General features: G+C 39.5%; 1 protein-coding gene across 1 annotated transcript in view; it reads right to left on the minus strand.

Moving 5' to 3' along the window:
- Nucleotides 1-16,087, minus strand: part of LOC141226067 (bile acid receptor-like) — a 143,174-nt gene that overhangs the window by 23,172 nt on the left and 103,915 nt on the right. The window contains exon 3 of the mRNA XM_073667125.1: nt 4,093-4,455. Within this exon, the coding sequence (XP_073523226.1) occupies nt 4,093-4,455 (363 nt within the window). The remainder of the gene's footprint in view (nt 1-4,092; nt 4,456-16,087) is intronic.

Below are 16,087 nucleotides of genomic sequence, written 5' to 3' on the forward strand. Positions count from 1 at the left end.
ATCATAGATGATCAGGTTTTTGGATTGTTAACGACAGAAAACCTGCAGAATTATGATCCAAACACCTAATAAAACATAGAACTGGGCTAAAACTGAAAAAGATATTAAAAGGTTATCCCCAACATTACAAGTTATCCATAGGATAGGTGATAGCTTGCTGATCGGTGGGGCTCTGATCACTGGAACTTCATAGATCCTAATGGAACAGTGACCGTGCATGTGTGGCGTTCATTGTCTATGAGATTTCCAGAGAAAGAGCGCTATACTTGGGAATCTCCGGCAGTCCATAGATAATGAATAGATCAGAGGTGCACAAGTGTGATAATTTTTCCATTACATTCCTTTCAAAGCCCCATTTTCAGGTTCGGTGGGCATCAATGATTTCTCGGCATCTGCACTAACCAATAATTTAGAATACATTTTGCTGAAAATATATCCAATTTTAGAGTAAGTATTACTTATTAAAGGTCAAATGCTTTTTACTGTACATTGTGCAATATAACCAATAGAGCTGTATTTCTATAACCAGTATTAAACTGATGGGGCAAAGATAAGAAGAGCTTTGCGGGTCAGAGATTCAGGTGCAGTACATTGCAGTTTTAGGCTACATTCACACGTTCAGTATTTGGTCAGTATTTTACATCAAATCAGAAGTGGGTGAAAAATGCAGAAGTGGTGCATTTGTTTATTCTTTTACTCTGATTGTTTCACTCCTGATTTTAACAAAAAATGGAAATAAAGTGTTAATTCAGCGCCGCCAGTGGATCAAGGATGAGAGATAATTGGTATCCAGAAACGCTGTTTACTTGTCAATACGTTTTGAAGTTTAAAACTTCTTCATCTGGACAAACCCACAATGGTCACCAATGCTGACGGAGCATTGGTGAAACGCGCGTCGGGTGCTTGGTGGGTGAGCTTGCTATGTGAGTTTGGTATTAATAACCTGTGATATTTACAAATCTCTTCTAGTGAATTTTCTTGTGGGAAATACTTAACTTTATGGTGTTATGGCACATTCATGTATCTATAACTGTCTACTTGTTGAGCTTTTACAAACTTACACTGGCATATTTATGCCTTCATGATTGTTTGTTCAGCCTCACAAATTTATATTGGGATAATCTACTTAAAGGGACATACATATAATTACATTAATAGAACCTCACTGTTTTAAACCACCTACAAGCACACAGTTACAGTATACATGCAGATCCATGATCTTCCCTATACATGTATTGAGATATATATTAATGCACTTTTTCTATGTATTTATTAAAATATGCACTAATGCACTTTTGTATATACGCATTAAGACATGTACTGGTGCATCTTTGCAATTTATGTATTATATGGACATTTTAATTTAAATCTTCAGGTTTTTTTTTTCCCACAATAGCTCACCCTGTGTGTTTATTTGTGTACAATGCCTTAATTATAGTCTAAATAAAGTCTGGATTTTTTAACCATATATTTGTATATTATTTGCGTCTTCAGCACAAAGTATTTTCTTTTTGGTTGTTTGCATTATCCGTGCCTCATGGGGACACTATTTATATTTAGTTGAGTTGCAAAGTCTCGGTAGTCTATCTGAGAATGTTGGGACTCAATATACTGGATCATCAATTTCAACTAGCCCCATGTCAGAAATCATTTCTAGGGTGGAAAATATCAAATTCTTCAAATTGTAAACTGCTGTGGCATATGTTGGCGTTATTTAAATAAAAATTACTATAAATAGCTACTTTAAAAGGAGTCTGTCACCCCAAAATGCTAAGTAAACCATTTATACAGGTATGTAGGAGGACTTTGCCCCTGTAAAAATCATACCTGTAGATCATATATGTCAAACTCTGGCCCGTGGGCCAAATCTGACCCACAAGGTGATTATATTTGGCCCGTGACACCAAAACCACCACCCCTATGTGGGGCCATTATTCTGTATGGAGGACTTTGTGGGGACCATTATACTGTATATAAGGCAATGTAGGGCCCATAATACTATAAGGAGGACTATGTGGGGCTCATTATATTGTATGAAAAGCTATGTGGGGCTATTATAATGTTTAGAGGACTATGTGTCCCATTCTGTAAGGAGGACTATGTGGAGCCCATTATACTGTATACAGGTTGGCCCGCGACTATGTCCAAGTTTTCCATTTTAGCCCTTTGTGTGTTTGAGTTTGAAATCGCTGCTGTAGATAGACTTTTGGAATTAAAAAAAATTAATTTATATGCAAATTAGGGGGCTTCAGTGCGCCCTTGAATATGTCCAACAGTTCAGTGCACCGTTATTCCATTTCAATTTGCATACTGTGGAATTAATTATATCTTGATTGTCTGAACCCTGCAACCGTGCTCACATAGTGTTATTGCTAGCTCCTGTCTGCGGTACAGTACTGAGTAGCGACAGCAGACAGGAGCCAGCAATCACTCTATGTGAATGCTGTTGTAGTGTCTATTTGGAGATTCAGTGCCACTGATTGAGTTCAACACTGTCAATTAAGATGTGATAATCAGCAGCACAGCACCTCTGCATGAAAACTACAGCACCGCTCACACAGTATCATTACTGGCTCTTATCTATGGCTGCTGCTAGGTACTGTACTGCAGACAGAAGCCAGCAATGACACTATGGGAATGCTGCTACAGTGCCATTGATTGAGATCAGCACTGTCAATCAAAATGTGATAATCAGCAGCACAGCACCTCCACACGGACACTGCAGAAGTGCTCACGTAGTATCATTGCTGGCTCCTGTCTGTGGCTGCTGCTAGGTACTGTACTGCAGACAGAAGCCAGCAATGACACTATGTGAATGCTGCTCCAGTGCCACTGAGAGAGTTCAGAACTGTCAATCAAGATGTGATAATCAGAAGTACAGCACCTCCACACAAACACTGCAGCATCGCTCACATAGTATCATTGCTGGCTCCTGTCTGTGGCTGCTGCTAGGTACTGTACTGCAGACAGAAGCCAGCAATGACACTATGTGAATGCTGCTGCAGTGCCATTGATTGAGATCAGCACTGTCAATCAAAATGTGATAATCAGCAGCACAGCACCTCCACACGGACACTGCAGAAGTGCTCACGTAGTATCATTGCTGGCTCCTGTCTGTGGCTGCTGCTAGGTACTGTACTGCAGACAGAAGCCAGCAATGACACTATGTGAATGCTGCTGCAGTGCCACTGAGAGAGTTCAGCACTGTCAATCAAGATGTGATAATCAGCAGCACAGCACCTCCACACGGACACTGCAGCATCGCTCACGTAGTATCATTGCTGGCTCCTGTCTGTGGCTGCTGCTAGGTACTGTACTGCAGACAGAAGCCAGCAATGACACTATGTGAATGCTGCTCCAGTGCCACTGAGAGAGTTCAGAACTGTCAATCCAGATGTGATAATCAGAAGCACAGCACCTCCGCCCAAACACTGCAGCATCGCTCACGTAGTATCATTGCTGGCTCCTGTCTGTGGCTGCTGCTAAGTACTGTACTGCAGACAGAAGCCAGCAATGACACTATGTGAATGCTGCTGCAGTGCCATTGATTGAGATCAGCGCTGTCTATCAAAATGTGATAATCAGCAGCACAGCACCTCCACACGGACACTGCAGAAGTGCTCACGTAGTATCATTGCTGGTTCCTGTCTGTGGCAGATGCTAGGTACTGTACTGCAGACAGGAGCCAGCAATGAGAGCTAGCAATACCACTATGTGAGCGCAGCTGCACGGTTCAGGCAACATTCTCTTGGGCGTTGTTAACCAAATTATGACAGTGCGCATGATGCAAATTGAGGAGGCGTACCAATGAATTGGGTTCTTGGCTACACCAAGAGTGCACCGAAGCCCCCTCATGTATCTGTATTAGTTATTTAGTTAGCATTCCGGGGGTGACAAACTCCCTTTCACAATTACCTTTTCTTTTTGAATTGTTACTTTTGATGCAACAAATAGTGGCCTCTATATATTGGAGTTAATTATGTTGTAAAGAATTTCCTTGATCACATTTGCATCATGTAAAGTTGTTATATTATTTGACATGGACATACATGTGACTTGTTTTAGAAGAACATAATCTAGTATTTTACTGACCTTTACACCCTTCACAAGTAAGTGCATTGTAGTGATACCCAGAAGCCTTATCTCCACATACGACACAAAGTTCTTCATGACCTTTCATCCGAATGCTAGAATGACTAATTCTTGTCCTTTTTACAGTAGGGTACATATCTTCCACACAATGCGTCATGTTTGAGGGTGCTTTACCCATGTCACATGTGCTGAGGACATATTGCCCATCACTATAGGAGGTCTCCAAACTGTATGCACTGTAGTGGCATTGTGACGTTGGGGATTGCAACACAGGGGAATAAGGCACATTTGTATACTGACAATACGGGGTCGCCTGGAAGTCTGAATCTGGAAGTTGATAATTAATGTGATCTGGCAGGACGTCTGTGAAAACAAACAAAGAAACATTTAGCAATGTATTGCTGAACAGGCAGGGAATGGCCAAACTTACATTTCTGCCCATAACTTTCTATCAATCATTTAAAACAATGTTATTGGTTTCTAAGTATTGAATCTATCCGAGAGATTAAGGACATGGACAAAAGCAATAAAAATACTGGTGTTTTTATAACATACAAATAATCTGAGCACAAAAGAAGTTGGATTTTACAAATATATGATGTTCTGTGTATACATTTATATTATATTTCGAAGCCACATTGGAACAGAAATAATCTAGCAAAATAAGGAAACAGATAAAAAGGGAAATCTGAACATTTTTGTACCAATTTGAAAATGATGAAAATATCTGGCAAAATAGAAATGTAGTTAAAAAACTGTGAAATAAAAATAAAATAAGTAACATATTAAATAAAAAACTACCTGACTGAAATTATCAAAATATAGTTGATGATACCTAAATTTTAAACACACACACACGTAGAAAGGTGTATAAAAAATATAATAATCTTTTAAAAAATATTTATTTTCCGTTATGTGTTTACAGCGCCTATGCAGGCCTATGTGATGCCATAGCAACTAGCGGCAAACAAAGCTTGTGCAGTCTGATCCTGCAGAAATACTCGATTCCATCTGTCCCCTAGTTCTTGCTAACCTATTTACTATTAGTTAGCAAACAAGTAGGGGGGCAGGTTGAAGGGAATATGATAGAAAATTCAGACTATATAGAAGTTTTGGTAGTCTAGCGACACAGTTCGTGCTCGAGTTTTAGACACCAAATGATAAGAAATTTTGGTTAAATTTGAAAACTGCTTTATATTTTATGTTAGATATATCGGAGCAATTGAAACAATGGCTGCAAAGGATGACATAGTGTTTGATAACAGGATTAAAGAAGTTGTCCATTTCCAGAAAACATTTCTTCTGCCGGCTCAGTTCATTGTAAAAAACAAACTGCACTTTACTAACACTGCTGGGTCCAGCAATGTGTATTCAGCACTACTCCTGTGATTCTGCGTTATTGTCATGTCGACGGCACTACAGACTATTTCTATGCTCAGCAGCTCTGCAAATGTGGACAGCACCAGCTTCTGAGATCAGTTATTGGCTGCAGCGCTGTCGACAGGATGTAATTGCTGCACCCAAACAAGAGAAACCAAAACATTGGCTGAGACCCAGTGCTGGACCTGGGGAGGGTAAGTAGTGGTGTGCGATTTTATTTATTTTTACAATGGACTGAGCTGGCAGGAAAACGTTTTCTGAAAGGGGACAACCCCTTTAATACACTCATGTATGGCAAACTTCATTCATCTGGATGCTGCAGCTGGTGGTCTTTTGACTGGTGGGACAGTGCAATTTCCTTCAATGCATTTGAGGCTAATGAGCAGGGAAGTCGGGGACCCAGGTCCTTTTTAAATCGGGCAATGGAGAATCACATTAACATATAGTAATCTAATAATAGGCTATAAAAGAGCCCGGTATACACAGTCACATAGCATACAGGCAAATATTATTATTCTGCACCCGGTCAGTAAAGGTTAATATCTGCAGTACATTCCTGGTGGTCTATAACAATCAAGTGGATGTATGTATTCCTGGTGGTCTAGGGCAATAAAGGGGTGACTTTCAGAATCCTAAGTGGTGTAGGACAGTGAAGAGGTTATGCAAATGGTGGCAGCACTCACAGAGGCAGAACGCACAGTCGGTAGACCACTTGGCCATAAGCACAATCCACAGACAAATCGACAGCATCCAAAGTGGGTGTAGAAAGCCAAATATATAATGCCACGTTTCAACCTCTTAAAGATTTTTATATGCCAGGTTGAAATGTTTTTGATCAAAAAAAGTATACAAGCCGTCCCACCAGCGGCAAGGTGACCCTAAATTGGGACGGTACCTATACTGCCTATATTAAAAACCCTACTGTATATCAAAGTTGAAGTAATGCATATAAAAGGGTAGACAAATAGGACCGGGTCCCAACTCCAGACCACCTAGGCCCGTGGTAAGCTACATATATACCAATCAGCTCAACAAAGGGCATGCCACACCCTTAAATTGCACAGAATGCAAACAAGTCAAAAAACCAGACAATGTGAACTGAGGTCTAAGATGGCAGACATACAAGAAACAGAGGCATGTTCACAAAATATATCTCATAATATATATATAAAGCAATTTTGCTTTACATTTATATATAATTATGGTAGGGTATGAGATATATTTTTGTCTTGCTTCTTTTTTGCTAGTGTGAACATGCCTCTGTTTCTTGTATGTCTGCCATCTTAGACCTCAGTTCACATTGTCTGTTTTTTTGACTTGTTTGCATTCTGTGCAATTTAAGGGTGTGGCATGCCCTTTGTTGAGCTGATTGGTATATATGTAGCTTACCACGGGCCTAGGTGGTCTGGAGTTGGGACCCGGTCCTATTTGTCTACCCTTTTATATGCATTACTTCAACTTTGATATACAGTAGGGTTTTTAATATAGGCAGTATAGGTACCGTCCCAATTTAGGGTCACCTTGCCGCTGGTGGGACGGCTTGTATACTTTTTTTGATCAAAAATAGTTCACTAAGTACCCTATATTTATTAAGCAATTTTGCTTTACATTTATATATAATTATGGTAGGGTATGAGATATATTTTTGTCTTGCTTCTTTTTTGCTAGTGTGAACATGCCTCTGTTTCTTGTATGTCTGCCATCTTAGACCTCAGTTCACATTGTCTGGTTTTTTGACTTGTTTGCATTCTGTGCAATTTAAGGGTGTGGCATGCCCTTTGTTGAGCTGATTGGTATATATGTAGCTTACCACGGGCCTAGGTGGTCTGGAGTTGGGACCCGGTCCTATTTGTCTACCCTTTTATATGCATTACTTCAACTTTGATATACAGTAGGGTTTTTAATATAGGCAGTATAGGTACCGTCCCAATTTAGGGTCACCTTGCCGCTGGTGGGACGGCTTGTATACTTTTTTTGATCAAAAATAGTTCACTAAGTACCCTATATTTATTATGCAATTTTGCTTTACATTTATATATAATTATGGTAGGGTATGAGATATATTTTTGTCTTGCTTCTTTTTTGCTAGTGTGAACATGCCTCTGTTTCTTGTATGTCTGCCATCTTAGACCTCAGTTCACATTGTCTGGTTTTTTGACTTGTTTGCATTCTGTGCAGGTTGAAATGTTGCATTATGTATTTGGCATAATACATTTCCACTATACTTTCTACACCCTCTTTCGATGCTGTTGTTTTATCAGTAAAGATGTTATGTCAAAATTTCTGGTTATCTAGAACATTTGAAGGGGTAAATGACAGTAACCCTTGTGGTTGAGGGCGCTAAAAGAGTTGATGTATCCCTGATCTACAGCAGTGAGAAGGTTTTATGCAGTATTACTGGTGGCTTAGTCCAGTTAACATGGCTAATGCCCTGATCCCTGGTGGTCTAGGGCTGTGAAATGTTTAATTTTAATGTTCTCTGTTACCAAACCAGTATAGTAATAGTATTTAAAACTGCTATGTCATGTAGCCCTAGATGTTAAAAAACAAAGCCAGAATAGGATTTTTTGGTCATTTTGGTTTTAAAAAAATAATAAAAAGTGATCAAAAAGCCACATTTGCCCCAAAATTATACAAATTAAATTTCCAGTTTGTCTCACAAAACAAAAAAGCCCTCATACAATCCTGCCACCATGAAAAGTAAAAAAGTTTGGCTTTTAGAATACGGTGATGCAAAAAAATAAACATTTACCAAGTTTTTTTATTCTGCCTGGTAAATGCGAAAAAAATGTAATAAATAAAAAATCTGAAAAATTACAGAATAGCTGTTGTTGCCTCCACACATGGATTATCAGTCCAGCACTTCTGTAAAACCATTCCAGCAAAATTAGCTTGCCAAAAGTCAATAGGTATTCATGGCCTTCTAAGTCATGTTGTGTGCCCAAACAGAAGACTACAACTACATGTAGGGTATTGCCATACTTAGGAGAAATTGCATAACAAATTTAACTGTTCTATTTCTCTAATTGCCATTTTAGAAAAAAATTTTTTAAAAAAGAAATATATATTATACAGGCTATAATATAATATATACACGCAATTTTGTAATGTATAAAAAAAGTATGAAACACTGTTGGTGCAGAGTTCTCAATATACCCCTAGATGAATTCCTCATGGGGTTTTGTTTCCAAAATGGGGTCACTTTTTGAGGATTTCTGCTGTTCTGGTTTCTTCGAGCCATAATGTTTGTAATGCATCCAAACATTTCATATCCTGTCAGAACAGACAAGTCACAATTTTTTTAGCTTATGCCATATTAATACATTGTTGAATCATGGACTTGAACCTGGATCATCTCCTTCCTTTCACTAATCAAATACAACATGACACCTGCAAACTATTCCAGTGAAATCTGGAATTGTGCTTGTTTCTTTCTGGGCTCTCCGGCATGCCTAAACAGTGATATATATGACCTTACGTAGGGTATTTCCATACTAGGAATGTATAGTATACAGAAAATAGTAAGTTGAGAGGGGAATAGAGCTGGAGTGACAGAGGCTTCAGATTTACAATAGCTCAACAGCCTCATTTAATCAGCCATCACGTGCCTCTAACAGCCGTGTGTGGATCCGAGATCCACCCTCTGCTGTTAACTAGTTAAATACCGCTGTGAATCACTGACAGCGGCATTTAACTAGCACAGACAGAAAGCGCGTCATTGATCCCGCCAATCAACGTGCCCATCACATGATCGCAGGGCGCTGATGTATTGTCATGACAGCCGGGGGTCTGCTGAAGACCTCCCCGTACCTGTCACTATGATCCTCCTAATAGGAGATTGTGATTATTGCTATACATAGCAGTGCTTCAGCACAGGCGATCAGACGATTGCAGCTTCAAGTCTCCTAAGGGGACTATTAAATACAGTAAAGAGTTAAAAAAAAAAGTGTTAAAAAAACACAGAAGTTCACCCTCCTTTTGCCCCATTAAAAATAAAACAAAAAAAAAAATTACACATATTTGGTATCACCGCATTCAGAAATGTCCGATGTATCAAAATAAATCGAATCTTTAAACGGTGTAATGAGAAAAAAAATCAAAATGCCAGAATTACGTTTTTTTGGTCGCCGCAACATTGCAATAAAATGCAATAAAGGCTATGCAAACATCATATCGCAAAAAAATAGGCCCTCACCCAGCCCCAGATCCTGAAAAATGAGAACGTTATGGGTCAAAAGCAAAAGTTTTATTTTGACAAATTTCTGAAGTTTTTTACCACTTAAATAAAAAGAAAACTATACATGTTTGGTATGTTTGTACTCAAACTGACCTGGGGAATCATATTGGCAGGTCAATTTTGTCATATATTTAACATGGTAGATAAAAAAAAATCCCAAAAAACATTGTGGAATTGCATTTTTTTTGCAATTTCACCACACTTGGAATATGTTTGCTGTTTTCCACTACACTACATGGTGAATATTGTCATTCAAAAACCAAACCTCATCCTGGAAAAAACAAGGCCTCATTTGGCTGTATGGCTGGAATAATAAAAGAAAGTTATAGCTCTTGGAAGTAGGGGAGGGGAAAAAAATGAAAATCAAAACTTGCTTGGGATTAAAGGGGTTAAACATGTTTTCCAGTTTCAGAAAACCTCTGTCTCCAGGTGCAATTTGTTTTTTTGAAAAAGGTGTTTTACTCCCCTTTCTTGGGTCATCACAAAGGCTTCGCTGCTGCTCTCGGTTTCTGTGATTGTCTGCAGTGCTGACGTCACGTCAATTTAATAAGTGGCGCTGTTCTCACTGGCCACAGGGCTGTTGACATGACGTCAGTGATGCAGACAATAACAGACGCCAGTAGCAGTGGTGGAGACTGGGCGCAGAACCCGGGGAAGTTGAGAAAAGCTCAGTTTATTACAAAAAAAACCTGTGCCTGAGAATAAGGGTTATCTGAAACTAGAAAACCCCTTTAAAAGGCTATTGAAGAGAGTTTAGATTTTTTTGCTTATATCTAGAATTGATACATAACTGTTTTAGATTTTATATAAAGAAAATCAAAGCAAAATTTCAATGTAATAAAAGAAAAGCACTTCTCTTGAAGCTACAATTTTTACTCCACCATGAACTTTATACGCAGAATATGATTTTCTCCAGACCACAAAATCCTGTTATTTTTTTATCTGTCTTGCATTTTCAGTTTCAAATGGATAAGCACAGTATAATATGCACATTCCATTACAGACAGCAATTAATGGGATATACAAAGTATTTTATACTTAAAGATCATGCTACACAAATTTAGGTCAGGTTCAAACAGGGGATGCAAATTTTTCACTACAATAACTAAAACACGACATGTGAGAGCATTGGGGAACCTTTATTTATATTTATATATATATAATGTGTGTATATGTGTATACAGTATATATTTACTGGTATCTATATATAGGTACATACTGTATATGTATCTATATCTATGTGTATACAACCCCTGGCAAAAATGATGGAATCACCGGGCTCGGAGGATGTTCATTCAGTTGTTTAATGTTGTTGAGAAAAAGCAGATCACAGACATGGCACAAAACTAAAGTCATTTCAAATGGCAACTTTAGGGCTTTAAGAAACACTAAAAGAAATCAAGAAAAAAAAGTGGTACTAAGGGTCATTTTTTTTAAGACCAAGCAGAGGGAAAAAATTATGGAATCACTCAATTCTGAGGAAAAAATTATGGAATCACCCTGTAAATTGTCATTTCCAAAACTAACACCAGCATCAAATTAGATCTGCTCATTAGTCTGCATCTAAAAAGGAGTGATCACACCTTGGAGAGCTGTTGCACCAAGTGGACTGACATGAATCATGGCTCCAACAGGAGAGATGTCAATTGAAACAAAGGAGAGGATTATCAAACTCTTAAAAGAAGGTAAATCATCACGCAATGTTGCAAAAGATGTTGGTTGTTCACAGTCAACTGTGTCTAAAATCTGGACCAAATACAAACAATAGGGGAAGGTTGTTAAAGGCAAACATACTGGTAGACCAAGGAAGACATCAAAGCGTCAAGACCGGAAACTTAAAGCAATATGTCTCCAAAACAGGAAATGCACAACAAAACAAATGAGGAACGAATGGGAGGAAACTGGAGTCAATGTCTGTGACCGAACTGTAAGAAACCGCCTAAAGGAAATGGGATTTACATACAGAAAAGCTAAACAAAAGCCATCATTAACACCTAAAAAGAAAAAAACAAGGTTACAATGGGCTAAGGAAAAGCAATCGTGGACTGTGGATGACTGGATGAAAGTCATATTCATTGATGAATCGTGAATCTGCATTGGGCAAGGTGATGATGCTGGAACTTTTCTTTGATGCCGTTCCAATGAGATTTATAAAGATGACTGCATGAAGAGAACATGCAAATTTCCACAGTCATTGATGATATGGGGCTGCATGTCAGGTAAAGGCACTGGGGAGATGTGTTATGATCTGCAACAAGTACTAAGGAAAGAAAGGGGAAAGCTATCCCTATCGTAAGACTAAGCTGAATCCCTACGATGTAGCGGGCTGCCTGTTCCTTGCGAACGGACTCGCCTTAGTCCTCGGCTAGTCTGAACGAAGACCTATAGAATAAAGGGAAGGGGTCCCTAAAAGAACTAAGGACTGGAACAAAAATGTGACACCTCCTGAACAGAGAAAGTTGTTGCAGAACACAAAAAGATAAACTGACAAAAAGGTACTAGAGGTCCCAGAAGGACCAAGCGAACTGACAGAGATAAGCACCGAAGCACCTGGCTAGCAAAACAGTCAAACAACACTGAAGTCCAGCACAGCCAAAAGGGCGGAGCTGGAATATAAAGGCAGATGGTCACGTGACCGCAAAACATAAGATGGGAAAAAACAAACAGGAGAGTTCTAACATTCCTCCGGATCCTCCAGGCCCAGGTCTATCCGGAAACCTCTTGTGGAAAGCTCTAACAAGCTTAGGAGCAGAGACATCATCCGGCCTTACCCAGGAGTTATCTTCGGGACCGAAACCCTTCCATGAGATGAGATACTGTAATCTCCCTCTATGCCATCTAGAATTAAAGATACGAGAAATTTCATATTCGCCGTCTTCCACCACAGGAGGAACTGTGACAGTGGCATCCCTATCTGATACATCAGCCTTTTTCAACAAGGAAACATGAAATACAGGATTAATCTTCCAGGAAGTAGGGACATCCAACCTATCCACAGACGGGTTAACAACCTGAAGCACTTTAAATGGACCCACAAACTTAGGACCCAGTTTTTTAGAGGTAATCCTCAACCGCAGGTTCCTTGAGGACAAACAAACCATGTTACCCACAGTAAACAAAACCTCATTACGTTTCCTGTCAAAATACTTCTTGGACTTCTTGTTAGCCTCTTGAAGGTTGCAACGTACATTAGTCAAAACTCTCTCTAAATCACCGGAAAAATTCTCCTCCTCCGCCACTGCCGACCCAATTTGGAGAACGAACCAAAAGACGGATGTCTCCCAGTACAACAAAAAAAAAAGGAGAACACCCAGCTGAGGAGGATGTATGATTGTTAAGAGCAAATCCTGCGAGAATCAGAAACTCAGACCACACCTCTTGATTGTCTGCCACAAAACAACGCAAAAACTGTTCTACATCCTGGTTCTTTCTTTCAGTCTGTCCATTAGACTCAGGATGATCCCCAGACGAAAATGACAAATGGACTCCCAACCTGTCACAAAAAGCACGCCAAAAGCGAGCCACAAACTGAGGTCCTCTATCAGAAACAATATCCGTGGGAACGCCATGAAGCTTGACAATCTCCTTAACAAACGCCTTAGCGAGTGTCTTGGCGCAGGGCAACTTAATGAATGGAACCAAATGACACATCTTACTAAAACGGTCCACGACCACCAAGATGGCAGTAAAACCCTCGGACACAGGCTGATCAGTAATAAAATCCATTGTGAGATGCGTCCAAGTTGCACTAGGAACCTCCAGAGGGCAAAGCAACCCCGCAGCAGGCGTACGTGAAGCCTTTGACCTAGCACACATCGTACATTGACACACCCACTTGATGACTTCTTTCCGCCATCCAGGCCACCAAAAACTGCGACTGATAAGTCTCTTAGTCTCAGAAATTCCTGGATGACCAGCCAACCGAGACTCATGACACTCCACAAACAAATCTCTCCTAAAGGTTCTAGGCATGAACAACCTCCCATGGGGAGTGTTAGTTGGAGCATCATCTTGAGCTTTCAGAATCCCATTCTCCAAAACGGAGTCCAATGCCGCCACCACAAATCCTTTCTGTAAAATGCTCTCCTCCTCCTCTTCACCGACCGCAGGAGAGAAGCTGCGAGACAGAGCATCGGCTTTAACATTCTTAGTACCAGGGACAAAGGTAACAGCAAAATGAAACCGAGAAAAAAAGTGCCCACCTAGCTTGACGGGCATTCAAGCGCTTGGCAGCATCCAGATAGATCAAATTCCTATGAATAGGAAATCTAGCACCTTCCAAAAAATGACGCCAATGTTCAAATGCGAGTTTAATAGTCAGCAACTCCCGATTTCCAACATCATAATTCAGTTCGGTTTCCAAATTTTTTTTCGAAAAGAAGGCACAAGGATTTACTCCATCCCTGTTCTACTGAGACAAAACTGCTCCAACCCCCACTGATGAAGCATGGACCTCAACCAAAAAAGGCTTGGTCTCATCAGGTTGCATAAGGATAGGGGCAGAACTGAACCTCTCTTTGAGATACCTAAATGCTTCAATGGCCTCAGTAGTCCACTGGACCGTATTTCTTTTCTTTTAGCTTTTTGGGCTGGACTTACTGTTATGATCTGCAACAAGTACTAAGGAAAGAAAGGGGAAAGCTATCCCTACAGTAAGACTAAGCTGAATCCCTACGATGTAGCGGGCTGCCTGTTCCTTGCAAACGGACCCGCCTTATTTCTCGGCTAGTCTGAACGAAGACCTATAGAATAGAGGGAAGGGGTCCCTAAAAGAACTAAGGACTGGAACAAAAATGTGACACCTCCTAAACAGAGAAAGTTGTTGCAGAACACAAAAAGATAAACTGACAAAAAGGTACTAGAGGTCCCAGAAGGACCAAGCGAACTGACAGAGATAAGCACCGAAGCACCTGGCTAGCAAACCAGTCAAACAACACTGAAGTCCAGCACAGCCAAAAGGGCGGAGCTGGAATATAAAGGCAGATGGTCACGTGACCGCAAAACACAAGATGGAAAAAACAAGCAGGAGGGTTCTAACTAGATGGCTGTCATTACATCTTCAATAAAAGCCCAAGTTTACATTGATATTTTGGACAGTTTTCTTATACCATCAATTGAAAGGATGTTTGGGGATGATGACATCCTTTTTCAAGATGATAATGCATCCTGCCATAGAGCAAAAACTGTGAAAACATTCCTTGAAAGAAGACACATAAGGTCAATGTCATGGCCTGCAAATAGTCCGGATCTCAATCCAATTGAAAATCTTTGGTGGAAGTTGAAGAAAATGGTCCATGACAAGTCTCCAACCTGCAAAGCTGATCTGGCAAAAGCAATCAGAGAAAGTTGGAGCCAGATTGATGAAGAGTACTGTTTGTCACTCATTAAGTCCATGCCTCAGAGACTGCAAGCTGTTATTAAAGCCAGAGGTGGTGCAACAAAATACTAGTGATGTATTGGAGTGTTCTTTTGTGTGTTTGTTTTTCATGATTCCATAATTTTTTCCCTCTGCTTGGCCTGAAAAAAATTACCCTTACTGAGTACCACATTTTTTTTAATTTCTTTTAGTGTTTCTTAAAGCCCTAAAGTTGCCATTTGAAATGACTTTAGTTTTGTGCCATGTCTGTGATCTGCTTTTTTTCAACAACATTAAACAACTGAATGAACATCCTCCGAGCCTGGTGATTCCATAATTCTTGCCAGGGGTTGTATATGTATATATACTGTATATATGTGTGTATATATATATATATATATATACATATATATATATATATATACATATATACATGCAGTATATACAGTATATACACAACAAAGGTTCACCAATACATTCACATGACATGTTAATAAATATATATTTACTAGCAGCCCGAGTTCCGAAACAAATAAGTTTTGGAAGCTAGAAAAGTGTGCTCTACATAATAAAAACTAACTCAAATTACCCATGTCTATCTACTTTCAGCTTTTTTACACGATAAACAACAAAGTTGTCATAATTAATAAATTAGTAAATGGCATTAAGGAAAACAAAAATAAAATTTAGAAGATTACAGAGACGTTTGCCAATTCAAAAAGTAAATTGCCCAGGGTAGATCGTGTGGAAATCTCGCTATATGCCTTATCACCTTCAGCTGATCCTATTAAATTCTCTCCCTCAAGAACATTTCTATTCAATGATGTTGCAACTAATCGTGTACCATTGCAGAATCCTCGTTTTGTATTCAAGTTTTTCAACAACATAATATTGCTGCCCACCATAAGTCTAAGGCAATGACTTGGCATGCCTGATGGAGTTAAGCTATTTAAAAATTCAATAGGAAAATGTTCCCTTTCATCGTCATCATCTACAACAACAGAGTGATCACTCCGTCAGCT

This window comes from Phyllobates terribilis, unplaced genomic scaffold (genome assembly GCF_046119375.1).
Source record: "Phyllobates terribilis strain yellow unplaced genomic scaffold, ASM4611937v1 Scaffold_2__4_contigs__length_985480577, whole genome shotgun sequence".
Lineage (NCBI taxonomy): Eukaryota > Metazoa > Chordata > Amphibia > Anura > Dendrobatidae > Phyllobates > Phyllobates terribilis.